General features: G+C 46.5%; 1 protein-coding gene across 1 annotated transcript in view; it reads right to left on the reverse strand.

Annotated features, from left to right (window-relative positions):
• Positions 1 to 68: 68 nt before the first annotated feature.
• The window catches only part of stx8 (syntaxin 8), a 48207-nt gene continuing 28868 nt past the window's right edge, over positions 69 to 19407 (reverse strand). Inside the window, exons 7-8 of the mRNA XM_036535070.1 lie at positions 13144 to 13245; positions 69 to 789 (exon numbers count right to left, since the gene is read on the reverse strand). Coding sequence (XP_036390963.1) covers positions 722 to 789; positions 13144 to 13245 — 170 coding nt within the window. The 3' untranslated portion in view covers positions 69 to 721. The remainder of the gene's footprint in view (positions 790 to 13143; positions 13246 to 19407) is intronic.

The following is a 19407-nucleotide window of genomic DNA, read 5'->3' on the forward strand; positions in this document are numbered from 1 at the left end:
ATCCAACACCGAGGGGTTTAGAGTTCTGGGAAGAACATAAAAGGCCAGACGCCAGGAAGTGTGTGAACTGTAAATGTAATTTATTAGAGATTACAAGCCATTAAGGTAATTTGATTTACAGAAAAGTAAAACAGTTTAGTTAGCAACACAGTATCATTTGTTTTCGGCTGGCTTCGCTCTATAAACAATATAAAATCCTAGGACAGATGATAACAGATGGCAGCTAGAGAGTAAATATTTGTGAATATAGCTAAGCTAGCAGTATTACTGACCTGTTAAATCTGACCACAGGCCACACTGTTGGGGGCTAATAAATGGCTCGAGAAGAGTGTTGCGATCAAATGCGATCTTGACATTGGAATGCAGTCGCATTTCGGAGAGAAAAGGTGCTCAGAAATGAGGTCACAGGGTCACCGCTGACCCTTCCCCCCCCTCCCCCCACCTCCTCTGTCCTGAACACATTCACGCTGGTATTTCAGAGGGGGCTTCACACCATTTTTTTGTTTGCCCAGCTGCAGCTTCCTTCACTTTCATGAATCAATTGAGAGGAAGAAGAAAAGCACCAGGAAGAAAGGGATGGAGGGAGTGAGGCGGAGCTGGAGGGATGGTGGTGGTGGAGGGGGGGGAGGGGGCGCATTTCACTCCACGTCTTCACTCTGCAGTCTCTGTGACAGGCAACCGGTACGGCGTCAAGCCCCTCCCCCTGGTCCTGTCGTCCTCATTAGCTTGTGGGCCACACAGCAACCACCACAATGGCAATCAGCAGTAACACAATCACCACCAGCATTCCTGAAATAGGAAGACAGACAGAGGGATTAGAGGGGCTCTGGCTGGGCGTCTCAGCAAACAATGTACCGATGTGGTGGGACTGAAGTTACACAATGAGCTTCTTGCTGAAATTGTTGTTGCTTTTGCATTTTTTTGTGCATATTTTTTTTCCATCTGTTATGTAGCCAAATGAAATTTGCAATCAACACAATGGTTTCTCCTGTAGTCTTGACTGTTTGCATCAACAGAAAATGTCTGTGTTCACACTAAGGTGCTAGGAATCACAAATGTAAAATGTTACATGTTTGCCATATAAATATTTGAAATATAGAACGAGTGATTAATAAGATATAATGCTCTGTGTGCTCTAGATCAGTTAGAAAAACTTGGAGTTGCACAAAATATTGCTAGGCAAATGCTGTGCTGTTTCAGGGTTCATTACAACTTTCTAAAATCTTTAAGGGCTGAAAATGAGCTATTCTGACCAAATATTAGATCATGTAAGCTTTCAACTGTGTAAGTTTCCAACAACAGTGTTTCGTCATATTGCTTTGCATTCACATGGAAAATGATCCTTGCCTTTAGTTAATGTTAATGATACAATTCTGAAAAACAAAATGTTCTCATGAAGATTTAACACAAGTTGGAGTCATTTAAGGAAAAAAAGCGCATGTTTCAACAGAGAAAATTGAAAAGCTCTACAAAACAATTTTCTTTTTTTTTTAATTTGTGCCAGAGAAAAACCGTAATTAAAAATAACCCTGCCACAGAACAGAACTCTTACAAATAGACAGACTAGGCAGTGCGTTTAGCGCTTCAGTGCTTCACACAGAGACGACTGTGATGATGGGGCTACGACTGGCCAGGGGGTACGGTATGTCAGCAGGCCCGTCGCGAGCACGTCGCACTAACTGGCACTAACCTCAAGGCATACTGTACTCCAATCACACAGCCACAGTCGAACCCACTCTCTCTGTTCCTCCAGCAAACAGCAGACGTGTAGAAAATTCCCATTGTTCAGCGCCCCCAGGCAAGAAAGGACGATAAAAGGCCCGCTTCGGACATGCCTCTCTCAGTGCTGTTCCCGTTTGTTGTCAGGCCCGGTGCTAAATGCATGTTTTATGGCTCACCAAAATATACTGTAAAATCTGCGCTCAGCTTGGGAGCCAGTAGGGAAAGACAGGGGGCTCAAAGCTGGAGAGTGTCCAAGGGGCAGCACAGAGGCAGCCAGGAGCCCAATCATACATACATCCTGTATTGACTTCTGTCTCCTGAATAGAGGAGAAGTAATAGGTCTGGCTAGCAAAGGCCTGTATCACTGCAACAGTCACAAAACATACATCTAAAGCCACATTTTCAGTGCCAATGAAGACACATACAGAATCAGAATCAGAATCAGACACACACACACACACACACACACACACACAGTAAACCTCCATATCTGCACTGTGTCAGACAGTATTTGACACGGTGTCATAACAGTGTGGTTTATTACGTAGCAATTCCACTCCTGTTTCAAGTGTTTTTATAAAAGTTTGAGGAACACATTTAATCCAGTGCAGGAGAAGGAAAAAAAAACTTTTTCACTGTGCAAAATCACAGATCCTTGTCTTAAATAGTTTTTTTCCCAGCCATTTGTCAATACTTGCATGAAAGGCCTGTGAGGAAAATGGTGAGACCAGGGCAGGAGCGTGGTCCTCCAGAGGAGGAGAGGGGACAGTTCTGACACCTCACAGCCCTGCACCCGTGCCAATGATCAGGGAGAGTAGTGGAATCATCACACTGAGAGCGAGACTGAATTTAAAGGTCACCACATGGAGGTCAGCATCCACAAACTATCCTCCCCAGCACACTCCAAATTAATTTACTGCTAACAGGCATCAGATCCCATTGTGAAACGCTGCTATGCCCTGCTTGCCCATCGCAGCTCTGGCTGGGAGTTGTCCTGGGGGTGAAGAGGCCCCTACAGGAAAGATCGTACAAAAGAAAGGTTTTCGCAGGTCATGCTGAATTCATTAGCTGCTCAGGCAAAATGATAGGTACTGTAACGCTCCGCCCCCGGCAACTTCAGACACCACCCCGAGAGCCCTGTTTCCCTATCTCGGCCGTTACCCTTGAAACTCGCACCTCACATTTTCATTTTGAGCACAATGACTTCATGCCATCTCGCAGATCTGCAACTGTGACAGGTTTACCGACATACATTACATGCAACAAAAGCCATATGATTCTTATTTAACTTTACAGAGTCGTCCACAGTCTTTTGTTCTGCTTCAGAGACAGCATCGACCCCACAAGTTAGCTCACACTACACTACTCACAAGTGCTCTGCCTTCCGAACCCTCAGAAATGGTATCGATAAAAACTATTGTAAAAAGTCAAAGGCCAAAGGGGAAAGAAAACTGCTTGGACACATCCCAGACACAATTCAAAGAACTGCACAATAAAGATTTGAAATGATGTGGGAATGGTAAACTTAATAAGAATATACAGTTCAATCTCATGTTGAAAGGTATTGACCTTTCGCTGGGTTTTCGGTCGGTTGGAGTTTCCAAAATAAGTTCAGCTTTGCAAGGCATTTGCAGCTGTTTCAGATTGTTTTCATGAAATCCCTCCAAGGTGTTAGTGGAAAAAGGCCAGGGATACCGTGTCACATGCGCGTGATCACCATGCATCAAAGCCAACGGCAGCTTTGGTGGCAGGCCGCGTTCTTCTCCTGTCTCGTGCCACATGTCGGACACGGGGAAGTTCTCCAAGGACTCATCCAACTGCCATTTTATTTATTTATTTATTTTTTTTTTACCTGGAATGAATTGTTGAGGATTTCAAATATTTGCAATTAAAAAAAAAAAATGGACCAAGCTTTCTCAGCTTGTCCATTGTTATTCCCAATGTGGCTGGCTTTCTTCCTTTTCACTTTTGGTTTACATTGCTCTCATACTTTGGCGCCCCTGAGCATTCTGCTCCGGAGCGCATTTTGCTTGGGCCCGACAGCGGAGAGGCAGCGAGACGGTACCGCACAGAACTGACAGCTGCGTTCCTGCCAGAGTGTGGGCTCAGCCACAACTGGATGCGGTGGGCCGGAGTCAAAAGGTCCGCATAGCTGTACTGCTGTTGCTCTACACTGCAGTACCTCAGGATTTCTTCACTGGGCAGAGGAGTCACGCTGCCTAGCGCTTCCCACCAGAAAGGCTTAATTACTAGAGCAAAGATCCTTCTGAAAGGGAACGCGGGCGATCTGATGGAATGTTTTGTGCAATAGGGGAAAACAATGTCAGCAAACCAGGACCCCTGTGTCACTCAGTCACAAAATGAGCGATGAGAAAGCAAACGGCAATAGGCAAGCAGCCTGCAGCGCTCCCGTGAACAGAGACAATACCATGATGCAACAGAATGAAACAAACCCGCCGCTGCAATGTGGCACAGCGTCTTCTCTCAGCTTGATATATCTGCTGTTCTTCCCTGTACAATTCACAAAGGTGTGCATGCTAAGAATGCCAATAAGAAATAGTCTAATAAAGAGTCCTCACGATGTGTCCTTCACACAACATGGAGGGAAAATATGTAGATTTCTCACCCCCCCCCCCCCCCCTTAACACAGCTCTGATGCACACTATGTTAAGCTGTGGGCAGACTTTCCATTTTGGTGTCAGATGGACGTGACAGCGGTGTAAAGGTCTCAACCCCGCCAGTCCCCCTCTCCGACACATCCACCCCCTCCCCCCACCTCCACACACATCCTGCCCACCCCTCCTCTCCCTTTCAGAGATTCTGAAGGACTGTCATCGTCCTGCTAAGTAACTATATAAGCTACTTCTGACCCGGGCTTCTGTGGACAGTTGACAATAATCACGTTTGGAGGCCAAATAGATTAGAGCCCCGTCCATTCAGAGGGCAGCTTTTATATTCTGCCACAAAGTCAAAATGACCACCCAGGGGCTTTGGAAGGAGGCCTGTAGACACCCCCGCCCCTCCCACCCCTCCCGCCCCACCAGCCTGGCACATCAGTCCCGCAAATCACATTTGATGGAGAAAAGAAAAGACGGGGAGAACAGAAGGAGGGAGAGGTGGTGGTTTGCGAAAGGAAAACTCCCCACCCCAGCGTGCCACAAAAGGCTCTGGCAACCTTTGTGGTTGGGTCAAGTTTTATGTTAACATGATTAGCCGTCATTTTACTAATTGTAATCCCGTTAGAGCCCACACAATGGGCTCAATTTTCAAAACTCCTTTTTTTTCACCAATTCATTACACCTCTTTATAATCATTACCCTAAGATATGGATGTACATTGCATTGAGACAACATTTCATCATTTGTAATAGGAATCCTGGGGAAAAAAATCCTGATAACTCAAATAACACAAATCAGAAAATCGTAGTTTCAAACATAAAAGACTTGAATTGCATCCTATAAAGAGTGCAGCTAATCAATTTTTTTCAGACTTCTACAGATGAATATTTCAAGGAAATTTCAAGATAGCCATCAAGTGTCCTAAGATATCAAGACAGGTTAAATAATAAAAAAAAAAAATTAAAATATTGACCTATAAAATTATAGTGAAAAAAGATCAGTTTCATCATCATTTTTATTGTCAAATAAAATATTTATTATACAGCAAATGCAGCATATGTTATCCACATCTGTCAGCACACTGACACTACAGCCCCTCCAACCCAAGTGGCCAAACTAAAACTTATCACCAACCAGCACAAACTGAGACCGTCACTGCAGGACCTCTTCTCCTTTAGGTTATGGCTAACAGGTCACTCTGGTGTATTAGCGCTGGATGAGTTGAGGATGTGAGTAAGAACGTTCCTATTCTTTACAGTAGGTTTCATCGATTCTCTCTGCATATGGGCAGGGTCATTTTATGCTCATCTAAAATCATGTAACACTTGAAGTGGGCTTCATATTCTCTGGTAGCCCCAGACTAACTTTCTTCAGTCATAAAAATATGCATCTGACAAATAGTTATTTTTCTGAAATAAACATAAGAAAGAAGCCATTTAAGAGATCATTTCAAGCTGCTCTGCAGACGTGAGGTGGAAACCAAAGTTTAAAGCTCGTTTAAGGAGCCTCAGTAAGAGTGAGACCCACTGAGATTTAAAAAGAGGTCCTGTGTCAGGCTCATGCACCCCTCCTGTGAACATGGGAATCATTACAATTAACTCACAGGCATCCTCAGCAATACCCCCCCCCCCCCCCCACCCCCCAAGAACCCGTTCAAGAGCCCAAACAATTCTGGGCTACTTGAGATGCAAACCACCTGCAGGACTGTGGAGTGCAGGAGTGTCCCACTGCAGGCTAAGTAGATTAGCAGGGGAGAGGAGCAGCCCAGAGTAGCCTGATGATACGATTAAACCCTGGGAAACTCACAGCACCCATCTGAGGCTCTTTGGGTCTGGAGGCCTTAACACTGCAGGACTAATCTGACATCAGAAAGTCCCCTTCTCCTCTCCGGTCGGGGGGGGGGGGGGGGGGGGGGGGGGGGATGACTCTGTGAAAGGGACTTCATTTAACTTTTTAAAGACTGCCTCAACTTTTAATTTTGGTCGGGGCAAGCTTAAAGGCTATTAAAATGAGTTAATCTAAGCCCGGTTTTGTCTCCAAGTTCAAAGCTCTTCTTTCACTCTAAACTATATGCAATCAAGCCTTTTTTTAGCACAGAATCTACTTGTCCATCCCACAAGAGCACCCCACCCCCCTCCTCATTTATGCCTCTGCAAAACACATACCACACCACAATACTGGGTTTATAAAGCCATATCAATCTGACCCTCAGTCAGCAAAGCCTGTGCTGTTTGTTTTCAAGCTGCCAAAATGCTTAAATTCAGAAGAATTTCCCTCCATTTACCTTCATGGAGCGATCTGCATTTATGTGAGGCATTTGGCCTATAAAATGACAAATGTATTCAAGTTTTCTACTGAAGAGAAGGAAAATAACCATGCTTACTATATTTTGATTTGCTTACTATGCAATATTACATAAACAAAAAGTAAAATGAATATACAAAGACAAATCTACCCTAATGTAGAAGTCTATAAATTTAAACAACCTTCTTAATATGAATTTAAGCCTGTTAAAAATAATGGAGTCATACACAAACATTTTTCAAGGGTTATATTTTTCAATAAAACAGGTGGTATGCCAAAAATTATATTAATATAGAGTATATATACAGACTTGCCAGGATTACATTTTTTTAAAGAATAAATTCCCAATGTTTATGAATGACTATTCTCAAGATGACGTTACATAACCATGCCTTGAGGAATAACAACTTGGGAAATGGACAGCAAAGAAAAGCATAATCTTGTGCCAAACTGAAGATTATAATTCATAACCTCGGTGAAGAATATACATTGCAAATGAAACTACCGGGAAAGACAAACTACCGGGCAAAGAGAAACTACCGGGCACCATTAGTCATTCTGCATTATGAGCACACAATCATCTTACTCGTATGTGTCTGAGTCCGTAAATCATGCTACTGTTAATTACTTTTCCTCACAGACCACTTCAAACACCGTCATATTTTACAGCCTACGTCAACTGATACCCATGATAACTGTTGACTTTCAATAAACAACGTAATGATAGGGGGATAAATTGCTTTCATTCACAAAACAAGTGTCATCCACGAAACTTAATTAGCAAGCGATGTTCCCTTTGATCGACCAAAAAAGATGGAAATTACATGTTATCTTCAAATCTATTCAGGATTTACAAGTGCAATCACATTAATGTTTTCAGTATCTGTAAATTACATACAGCATACCTGCGGGGAAATACAGCTACAACCTGTTGTTTCACCACACATGAAAACAAACATCAACAGTACTTAGGTATCAAGCATAATTTTACAATACTCACTCTATATTGTGCTTTTTCTTTGTATTTTTGATGGACTTCTTCCAAATTAGCACTTTCAAATGAGTAGCTAAAACACAGAAGCCATTTTAGCTTGCTGGATAGCCTAGGCTTTTGATTGCTAGCTATTGTAAGCTGATGTTACTTCCATCTATTAAATGAAAAAAACCTAGGTAACTGATGTAGACGTAGTAAAATTCAGGTTAGGCTTTCAGTGACAGCAAAGCATTTAAAAACTGTAGTATTGGGCATGCTTGCTAAATGCTTACCACAGCTGTCATATACCCAGCAAGGTCTACATTTTAGATAACAAAATGTGAAGCCAGTCTTGCTGATCTGCGGATATACTGACTAGCTTCCCCTACCAATACGGTGGTGTACAGTTCAAATGTGGACCCTAAAAGCATATACTATGACACGTCCCTCAAAATTCCAACAGGAAGTTTAGCATTTTTAAATTGGGCATCAATCGGCATTTAAAAATTGTGTCAACTGACAGAGCAAGAGGCAACAAACCTCAAACGCTCTAGAAGTTTGCCCATTCAGTCAGAATAGTGGCAGAACAGCTCTCACAAGGCTGCTGTGATTTTTCACATCATCACAAGCACAGCACTGGGGTTGTGCTCAATTTCAGGACTGGTTCATTTACATTATACTATTACATTATTGGCATTTAGCAGATGCTCTTATCCAAAATGACATATATTGGTTACAGTTTTTTCACAATGTTATCCATTTATACAGCTGGATATTTACTGAGGCAAATGTGGGTTAAGGGTGCAGCAGCGGCAGTGCCCCAGTGGGTAATCGAACCGGCAACCTTTCGGTCACTCCTTAACCACTATGCTACACTGCCACCCCTGCTGACGATGTATTATGTTACATTATATCACCCAGTACCAAGTAAAGGCATTTGGGCTCAAGTGGCTGCATGTCCGCTACTTCCTTGCCGGTAGAGTGAGAGGGAATACACTCAGCTATGTCCGTTCATTTTCACACCAAAATGAATGAATGGGAGATCCATCCGTCCTGCCTCAGCCGCGTTTCCGCCGTGCGACTTCGAGCTGTTCGCGAGCTGGTTGCGGCCTGCGGCCTCTGAGGATGTGGGTTCCTGCCTCCCTTCAGCGGAGATGACCCCTGGCAAGGCCCGGCCTGCACTTGTTCCTGTCTCCAGTTTGGCAACAAAACACAAAGGCAGAGCTGCGTCTATGTTCCTTCCACCCCCCCACCCCCCCCCCACCCCTCCAAAACATTCACAGAGGTGCTGGAGCTCTGCACGTAACGGGACTCACAGGAACAAAGCCTCAAGTTCCCTAATTAAGTCAAAATCGAAGGAAAGGCTCCCAGAAGTGCTCAGCTTACACCTTCAGAGCGAGCGTCCATCGCACCAGCTCCTGCAGAGGCCCATCCAAAAGCCTCCCTCTCTCACCCCTTCCACAAACCCCAGCATATAATACAACCCCTCACCCCCCCTCCTCACAAGGTTTGACACAAACCCCTTCTGCATTTCCTTCTCTCCTTCCCCTCTATCGCCTCTCTCCCACTCACGCTCACTCACTCTTTCCCCCTTTCTCCCTCTCTTTCAATGCTCTTGCGGAGTAAAGGCTTTATTCCTGGCTTATTAAACAGGAAAACAAAGACTCTTCTCATGTGTCTTGGAGAAGCCCCACTAGAAGGTCTGAGATTCATTCCTTAACTCTCCAAAGCACTGAGAGGTATTTCGGCCCTTTTTCTTTTATCTCATTAACATTTCCATACGGGATTAAAGAGCACATTATAATTTAATGGTGTTGGTGAAAATCCCCCGAGCTGAGAGCAAGGGGGGAAGTGTATTTTCTGTTTTCACCCATCCCCTTCCACCCTTCTCCCAAACCCAAAGAAACACTCTTCAGACAATCATCTCATAAATTACCATTCAGCTGAGAAAAAAAAAAAAATCGGCTAAATCCTGTTGATAAAACAACACCACCAGCTCAACTACAGGAACTGGATTATCTTATTCTGCAAGATATTCTGCAGGATAAAGAGAGTTCTTCAGCTTTCGCCATCTAGAGTTCAAAAAACAACTGCTTACTACCAGTAAATCAGTTTAGTTCTGTTACAACCTCGGCCGCATATTGGGAGAGAAAACAGCTGGAGACCTAAGTTCTTCACAGATTACCATGTTGTTCAGATTCATCTTTCCTACACTGGAATGGGCTCATTTAGTTTGTTGCAACAGTACATTTCTTTCTAAAAGATTTTTTGTTTTCGCAAAGGTACACACTTTAAAATCAATACTATATGACCGGGATAACTGAAGTCTGCAGTCTTGATGCCAGAAAATGCTTGGAAGTGACTTCTACAACAGCGCGGTTACAAAAAAAGTATGTCAAATATGCCCTCCGGTGTTAAATACCGCCTTTCCCACGTATAGAGCTGTTCAAGTAAGACATAACACAAGTCCCTGACTTCAGATCAAGAGAGCTTCAAAAATAAACACTGCCTCAGCTCAGGAATCATAAACATGCACCAAAAACCTTCCAATAGATTTGTGGCATGTTCTATTTTCAATTCTTTCTTCACCGGAGACAAAAGACAAGTGTCAAACAAAGTGAGAGAGAGAGAGAGAGACACAGAGGAGAAGGAGAAGAAAAGGGGGAATGAGGGGAAAAGAGAGAACAGAGGTGGGGTGGGAGCAAATAAGAGCAGGGGAATTTTCCATTCACCAAGCCCCCCCCCCCCCCCCCCCCCTCTCAGAATACATTAATATCGTTAAGCGCTGGCACTGGCAAGAAATACTCATGGCCTGAACAATGTGGGCAGTGACTTGAGGTCTGGGATCTTCAAATAAACCCTCGCTGGGTGTCATGGGGACCAGGAAATGGAATTAACTGTTATATTAGCTGACCTTCATCTTGTTGTTTCTCCAAATTTGACTGCTTGAGCCCCTGATCGCTTGTTACCAGGGTCTCCCGGCCCAACAATGCGGGCATTTCCCAGGCAATGCAGGCCTGGGTTTGCAGGGCAAACAGAGCCAGGACCACACCAGGCCTCAGCTCCCACATCGGCTACTCTGCCACACTCGTTCTCCTCTCACCTTCTGGAGGCAGAAAAGGAGCACTTGCGGTGCTCCACAGGGCAGCAGTGGCCAGATTAAGAGGCCAGGATAACTGTAAGGGAGGCTCCCTTCACTCCACACTCTAACCTCTACTAACTTACCACTCCTTCATAGCCAGAGACAAGGGACAGTGACTGATGTCAATGAACACCCCCCAGACCCTGGGTGTGAGTTCCGGCACAAATGTAACCATTCAGAGAGGAGAAGCAGCATTCACTGGGAAGAGGCTTCACAGTGATTTGATAATGGAGCCTCGTGTATCGTAATACCCTAGCAAGTGTGCGTGGGTTATTGGACTTTCTCCTTTGCTGGAAGGCCAATACACTCAAACTGTAAAACTGAGTATTATTATTATTATTGAGTAATAACTCAACTGAGGTGATGACGATGACCACCACATAACACAACAGAAGCACACCTGTTCATTAGGGCTGTACAATATGACCAAAATTTCATATCCCGATATAGGTCATTTCATATCCCCATAAAGATACATGTCACGATATAGCACATTTTCTGTAAATTCAATGAATAAATAGTTTATATAAAACGACCGCATGGAAAGGCCTATTTCTTATTACATTTTGAATTATATACTCGACAGATAAAACGTACTTACTCATATTTGATTATTTTTCTCCTTTTATTTAGAACCTTTGTGCAAATTTTCAATGAACCCTTTCGCGCGTAGGTGCGATTAAATTGGAAAAATTCTAGCTAATTTTAGCTTTGAGGAAACAATGATTTAACGTAAAAAATATAGTAAATGCTAACTGAAAACTATGAGAAGCTTAATAACGCTAAACGTGTAAGGTAACACGTGTGCTACACAGCATAAAAATAAGTTACGTGTGAAAGGGTTAAGCATGTAACAAAATATAAAATATTAATGTATAAAATATAAAAAGGTAAATAGAAAACACTTTTCAACTACAGTTCTGTGTCACATTCACTTTCCTGCCTGCATCCGTGCCGTGTGGAAGAATGCAAAGCGTCGTCCAAATGATGAAAAATATTGCTGTAAAGTGTGTGATTTGCGACACAACGAAATAACCTATAGAGCATAATATGAAACGATAGACGTTTTTCTATCATCACACGGTATGTATCGTCATATCGCACAGCCCTGCTGTTCAGTTATGAGCCCTGTTTTGACTGTCACTGATAAGTCTTGGTTTTCTGTAATCTCCAGCTCCAATTCAACCAACTTCTCATCAAAGTTTCACACGCTTTTGGAGCCGTTTGCATGCTCATTACAAAATGATCGTCAAAACTCCAAGCTGTTATGCAGACCCAGCAGAGCCCCCACTCCGGCTCTTCTCCCAGCATGCCCTGTGCCACGCTGGCTCCACAGTTCAGTTCAGCAGTGGACTCAAACCCCCGCGGGGAGTGGCACTCTCAGGCAGAGGGTCGTGTTACACCCGAGAGCCCGTTTGCCATGCGCTCCGAAGCACCAGCCTTCCAACATTTATTTTTGTGTAATTAAATTGCTAAATGTACTTGGCAACATCAATGTCAATGTTTCTGGGCTATTAAGCAGCATTCATCCTCCCCTTCAATGAGCGGAGCCGTAATTACCCCGCGAGATGGATGATGGATGAGGCTGGCAGCCCCTCTCTGGCCTGCAGACGCACGGCGAACCAGGTGTCCCCGCCTCACCGCAGCGGAGGGAGTGAGCCGCCGTCCCGTCAGACCTCGCAGCTGAAAAGGCTCACTGACCCAGAAACGTCTCCCGGTGCACGCCGCTGACTGGAACGCTCCCGACCGGCGGGGCCGCGGTCGCTATTGAATTAACTTTCAAAACCTTTCATACCCCTGCACGCCCAGGTATGCGGGTCAGGGTTGTGCCTGGACAAACTGATGGATGGGGAACATTTGGGCTTTGCTTATTTGACAGCCGTAGGCGGGGGAGGGGGGGCGTAGCTCGCGCTGTGATGTCACAGGACGGCGTGGAGCAGCTCTCGCACGTTACGCGATTAATCACAAAAACCCCGAAGAGCTGAGCGGAGCCGTGGAACTAGAAAGCACCAAAGAATTCCTCTTCTTCTTCTTGAGCACTAATCCTAAACTGTCACTGCCAGCACGGCCCACATCAATGGCTCGCTTCAAGATTTGATGCTTTGGAACTACAACACAGAGACTCCAAACCTGCCAAAACTGAATTTAAAGTTTGGGTCTGGTATTGCCATTACTGCTTGCAGGTTGTCTCACTGGTCCCTGTACACCAGACTATGCTAAGCACAGTAAAAATAGTTAAAAAAAAAAAAAAAAAAGGCAATGGAATGCTTGTAAATCAGCCATCTAGACAGACTTATTAGAACTGAGTTATTGATACAGAGCAGATCAAACAAACGGCGATCGCTGTTAATCAAAACCCACCCGGGGGAAAGAGGCAGGCTTACCGCAGTTGGCTGACTTTGTCTCCACGATTTTAACCCTTCGTGTCTCGTTGCGGATCCTGTCGTCGGTTTTGTCCACCAGGTGCGTCAGGTCATCGATGATCTCTGCAGACAGGGGAGCAATAAAGAAAGGGACACGTGAACGAGACTGAATGAAACTGCCTGTGGTACTGCAGCTTGGAGCTCATAACTCCACCTCTGGCCTCTGCCTGCTAATAAACTCAGTCTTCATAGCGGCTCAACAGTCTTGGAAGGAAATGGTGCTGGAGCTAATGGGAGCATCAAAGGTAGGGCAGACGAGACTATAAGACATGAATGGGAATGTGTGAACCCTCCAAACGCCTCCATCCCCCCCCACCCCCCCACCCCACAAGCCTTTTCTCGACTTCCTGAACCGATGCTGGATTTAATCAGCACCCGGGTACGTGGTACGGCTGCAGGAGGCTCTCACTTGAAGACCGTCCAGCTGGAGGCCTGGGATTCATAACACTCCACAGCCACAGTCTCACCACATTCGCGGCGAGCCAGAGACCACCATTCATATCCCTGCTACGGCGAGAACAGACGGCCCACCACCGCCAGCGGTGCTCAGCGGAGGGCCGGAGAGTGCCAGAGTGCTCGGGGGGGGGTCGGGGTGTTGCTAGGCGGGGTGGAGTTGGGGTGGTGGGGGGATTGTACTTTTACTGGAAGGAGGTCTGCGTGTTTACATGAGGGAGGTTTGTTTTGAGTGGAGAGGTGTTGGTCTTTACATTGGATTCTGGGGCGATTGTGCTTTCGATGGTGAGGGGTTGGACTTGAGGGCTTGGCGCCAAGTAGACAGGGGTGGGTCGGCGCATTCAGCGATGGGCATGTCACATGACTCACCCATTGGTTGAGCAGCCCAATGGAAAAACGACGTATGGATAATGATTCCGAATATACCACGCAGACAGTACTCTCCAAGAAACTCCAGTATTCCAGCACTGAACCGCAACCTCAGTCTGACTCATTTCCACAAACAAAGGCAATTATCTGTTTTACTTGCTAAGTGGACATCGGGCAGTGGCCCTCCTAAGATGTGAACTTGCAACCTTCTGGATATGACAGCAGTTCTTTAACCGATGTGTCACACTGATGCACCACCAGCCAGGCTATACAATATAAGGCAATGGGAACCATGAACTTTTCAATACCACTTTACATGGAAGCTGGAGTAACCAGTCTGTGAACTATAAAAAACATTTTGAAATATCATGGAACATTACTTTTTTGATCTAAACAAAGATATATATTACCACACAAAACTGTATTGGCCTCTTCCTTTTTTTAACATTTACGCATTTGATGATGTAGCTGCATGGTTCATTTTACATTAGAATCGATGAAAGGCTCTTTCCAGCAACCTTTCAAATTTTTTTCTACCGCTGGTGGTATGAACCGTGAAGTAAACCAAAAATTGTCAAACAGTCACCAGGTCTGAAAAAACCTCACCCACATAAACTCCATTCAAAATTCTACCACCAACCAGTTGGATGTTTGTCAGGGGAGAGGGGAAGCATGGCTTTCTTCTGCTAGAGCCCTTCCCCTGCCAACTCAAACAAGCCACTTGGTCTAAGAAACAACCTGTTTCTGGAGCTGGAGGAAAAAAAAAAAAACCCTTGCATTTTAAAAAGACTGGTCACTGACACTCAAATATAATCAGCGCTCTGTGCTGTGAGCACAGCTCTGTTGTCGACAGTATTCCCACGAAATGGCAGTGAGTATCAGGCCATAACTCCGCCGGCGAAGACGTCACCCGCGGGGTGTTTACACAGCGAACACGGCGCATAAAACTAATCGTTTCCTTTCGAGGATAAGAACTGATGATGCATATTAATTTTAATAGCGAGGGTCAACTCCCAAAAAGACATGAGCAAAAATGGACAGAGAGAGAGCATTCCGCCTGCCAGGCAACCCCGCGGTGACCTTGAGGAGAGGGAACGGCTGTGTTGTGGATAATTGGCGTGTCCTGCGAGAGAGAGGGGGGAACGGAGACAAGGTGAGGCGGCCTCTCCAGGGACACGCTCATCACCTCAGCATACGGCAACCATTTCAGGGCCAGGGGAAAAAAAGAAGACATCAAGAGGAACCACAGGAGCAAAGGAAAGACAGGTCCTGGTTCTCTTGGTAACTGCACGTGGAATACACTGGAGTTTCACAAAAAAAAAAAAAAAATTTTTTTAAAGTGCCCTTCCCCCCTTCCCACCACCCCACCCCATCCACTGCTGACACCCCGTTGCCTCAACAACAGCATTTTCAATTTCCTAATGCAGTGCTCCTTCGGATATGTGACAGCTGCTCTTTTTGGCTCTGACCTGCCCGTCACCCACACCACAAAACAGGGCCTGTTCCAAGCAAGAGTTGTTTATTTTCAACGCTATTACACTGGATAAACCTCGAAACCCACAGTACGGGAAAGCGCAGGCAGGCGTCCGCTCGCTCGCTCACACACACACACACACACACACACACACACACACACACACACACACACGCACACGCACACGCACACGCACACGCTCACACACACGCTCACACACACACACACACACACACACACACACACACACACACACGCGTCTCTGTCCTGCCAGCAGCTGTGGCAGACAGACAGGGGGCTGACAGTTGAGGGGGCCCCTGACCATTCTCCTGAGCTGGGATGGGCAGGAAACCGGCAAAAATCCCCTCTGCAGACCTAGCTGAGAACAGGACATCCCATGTTTGAGTCTGAAACAGAGACGTGCTGAAGGGTGCCATCATGGCCCCGTCCCTACGTGCCCCAGAGCTGACAGGGACAAAGAATGGTAAACACTCTTGGGAAACTACCCCTCATGTTGACGAGGCCGATGTGCTGGACTGCAGAACTGCCTCTAGCTAAAGGGAGTTTCAACAAGTGCCTACTCTTCCCTACAGATGCTCAAACTGTGGACACACTGTGCACACACACACACACACACACATTGAATAAGATACACATACATACATGCTCACACAAACACACACACACACACACACACACACACACACACACACACACACACACACACACACGAGCACACACACACACACACACACACACACACACACACACACACACACACGAGCACACACACACGAGCAAACACACACACACACACACACACACACACACACACACACACACACACACACACGAGCAAACACACACGAGCAAACACACACACACACACACACACTCTCACACATGCACATGCACACACGAGCAAACACACACACACACACACACACACACAGGAGCAGATACAAATTGTGCGGATAGCCACACTAAAGCAGATGTGCAAACAAATTAAAGTAGATACACACACAACTCCAAAAGAGGAAAACAGAAACACTGAAACAGATACACAAACACATTAGCAGATATGGAGCAGATACACACAGTGCCAGGAACAAACAAACTCAAGTTTCTTCTTAACTTACTTCATACAGTACATCAGCAAGTTTTATGAACATGTTCTAAACCCAGACATCCCCCCGGGAGTAAATCCACTCTCAAATAAATAATTATTTTCGAGGAATAATATTACCAATCAAACACTTGCAGGAAGTTCAGGCAACAAGAATCTGATGCCCAAACTTTTGTAATTGAGGGACAAGTGAAAGCAAGTTAGCAGAGACGTTCATAAAACAAACAAGGTGAAGAGCTTCCATTGTGATTACAGCAGCGATGCCACACACTACAGCTTAATTGTCCTCTCGACGTGGAGGCAGGTGCCAATCTTTCAGCATTTTAATAAGCGGCGTCTAGACTGTCTCCATCGGAATTACTACACTTACTAATTACCCAAGCATTTTCCATAATACGTAGCACAATGAACTGGTTCTTTATGTTAATGCGCTTTGTTTTCATTGTATTATCATTTTCGTTTTGCGAGAAACACTGTTAAACTCCCAAACTACCCAGGCGGCCGGGGAAAAGCAGAACCCATGTTTTTTTTTTTAGCAGCTGAGAGATAGCAGTGCACAGATGAAACAACTGAAATGCACATCCTTTAAAAAAAAAAAAAAGCTGCTCCAGAAATACTTTCCACCAAACACTAAAATAAGCACAGTAATCCTGTCCCAGAAGTGTCTGCCCTCTGTCCCCATCGTTTCCTTCCGGCAGCGTTCACGCCGGTAAACTGGTGGAGAAGATGGGGCATCTCTTCTCTTCCTATGTGTCTGTTTGCCTAGCCTTCTCTTTGCCCACGCAGGTGGACAGCACCGGTGAAGGCCGCAGGACGGAGGTGCCTGGGTCTCTGGGTTTCTCCACGGACAGAGGTGTTCTGTTCATGGTGCGTCTCTATGAGGGGCTCTGGGCGGAGGGGTGCGTCACGTAAAGACCGGGGGGGGCAGCAGGCCAGATCATTTCCAGAATCAGGACTCGGATCTGGGGGTCGGGGGGGGGGAGGGGCGGGGGGGCGTCTCTGCGCTCGAGGTCGGCGGACACGTCCTGACTCCACACGAAGCCGCCCAGATGGATCCATGTCCGCGCCATGTGACTCACAGGAACGTGACAGCTCAGGAAGACACCAATAGGACACAGATGTTTTCCCGGATGACGTCATACCTGTCTTTCCCTTCTCAGCTGCAGGTCAGAGAGCCCAATCTCCATTCAAGGACCGTTACGCGCTTTCTTAAACAACGGGGGGGGGGGGGGGGCTTTGGGATACGCTTACGCAACCTTCCATTCTATCAACTATAGATTAGACAGATTAGTTTACAGGCCGCTTTCCCTCAGTGTTTATAAGCAGAAACGTAATGAGAAACTTCCTTTTCAGCTCAGTGGAGGTGTACCAAATAGCTGCACATCTGGACCGAAGCAGCTTTTCTCAGACTAGCATGACAACGATGTAGCAGGGCAGCTATTACTAACAATGGTGCATATGGGAAGGGCGGGGTTGGGTATCCGTTGTCCTGTGATCGCTTCCAGCTTTCTGGCTCGGACCACAGCAATCAAGAGGAGTCCAGTTCATCCTCCAAAACTGTCCCACGGTGGCATTTAGTCACACAACAACACAGTCTCCCAAACAAACTCTCTCACAGAGCGTGGTCCATCCCTCACAACTATCACGCACGAGTTTCTCACGAAGTTCCTCACACGGCAGCATGTTCTCTCAACACACCCTCTGACACAGCGCTGTCCCCACCTCTCACGGCGTCCCACAGACTCCCAAGAACCACCCTCACACAACACCATCTCTCACGCCCAACGTGACTGTCAGTCCAATGAAATCCCACTGCACACAACTGCTAGTTCTCCCTGCCATAGGGAAAGCGGAACCACAGAAAAAGCAGACTAAACCCTATTAGCGAATGGCTCACGGCCATGGGCAGGACCTCGCCGCGATATTCCATTGGTACTCAGACCTTTAGACCTTTTATGAGATGTTGAAGGCCTGCGTGCTTCCCTGAGTTAGGATACAGGCCTAAGGAGGGACCGAGCACAGAAAGGGCGGGGCCCTGCCGTGAGGAGGGAGTGGGTCATGTGACGGGAAGGAAGTGCGGATGAGTGAAGTGCGGGGAAGGGCCGGCTCAGGTGCGGGGAGCTTTCAGCGCGTCCTGGGCGGGATTTCCTGTCCACACAGCCCCTCAGGAAGTGGGGCTGGGAACGCAGCCATCGCCCGCCACCAGCTGCCCGTCACGGAGAGCAGAGCGGGCGAGGGGCAGCGGAGCATGCGAGGGGCACCGCAGCGCCCCCCCCCTCCTCACGGCAGCGGGACGGCACGGGCGGCTCATGCCCACACTCACCGCTCAAAATTCGCACTCCGCCAGAGCTGCCAGCCCCACGCTGAGACCTTGACCAACAGCTCACGCTCAGTGCAGGGCAGGAAGAGCAGCGGGCTGCCCCGCCCATCTCTGACTGTGCTGGAACTCAGACAGGAAGAGAGGTTATAACTCACCTACCGCATCCGCCCCGCCTCCAACAAACCTGCGAAACACCTGAACCGGTGCGCGGTTCCCGGGGTCCGTGTGGCAGGAGCTTTATAAACAGCAACACCCCGCTGGCCCCAGGATGTGTGGCATTAACTGTGCGTGTTATTACAGGACGCCTTCCCATGGCCGGCCTCGAGCCCTGCTTGTTTTTCTTCGGATTCAAACACAAACCTACCCGCGTTAATTCTGTTGCACTTACTCAAATGATTTCTCCCGGGGATTGGGCGAGGGGGGGAGAGCTCCGGCTCGGCCCCGCTCTCCCACAACTGTTACTAATTGGCCTACAGCAGGAGC

Source organism: Megalops cyprinoides, chromosome 1 (assembly GCF_013368585.1).
Source record: "Megalops cyprinoides isolate fMegCyp1 chromosome 1, fMegCyp1.pri, whole genome shotgun sequence".
In the NCBI taxonomy this organism is placed as follows: Eukaryota; Metazoa; Chordata; class Actinopteri; order Elopiformes; family Megalopidae; genus Megalops; species Megalops cyprinoides.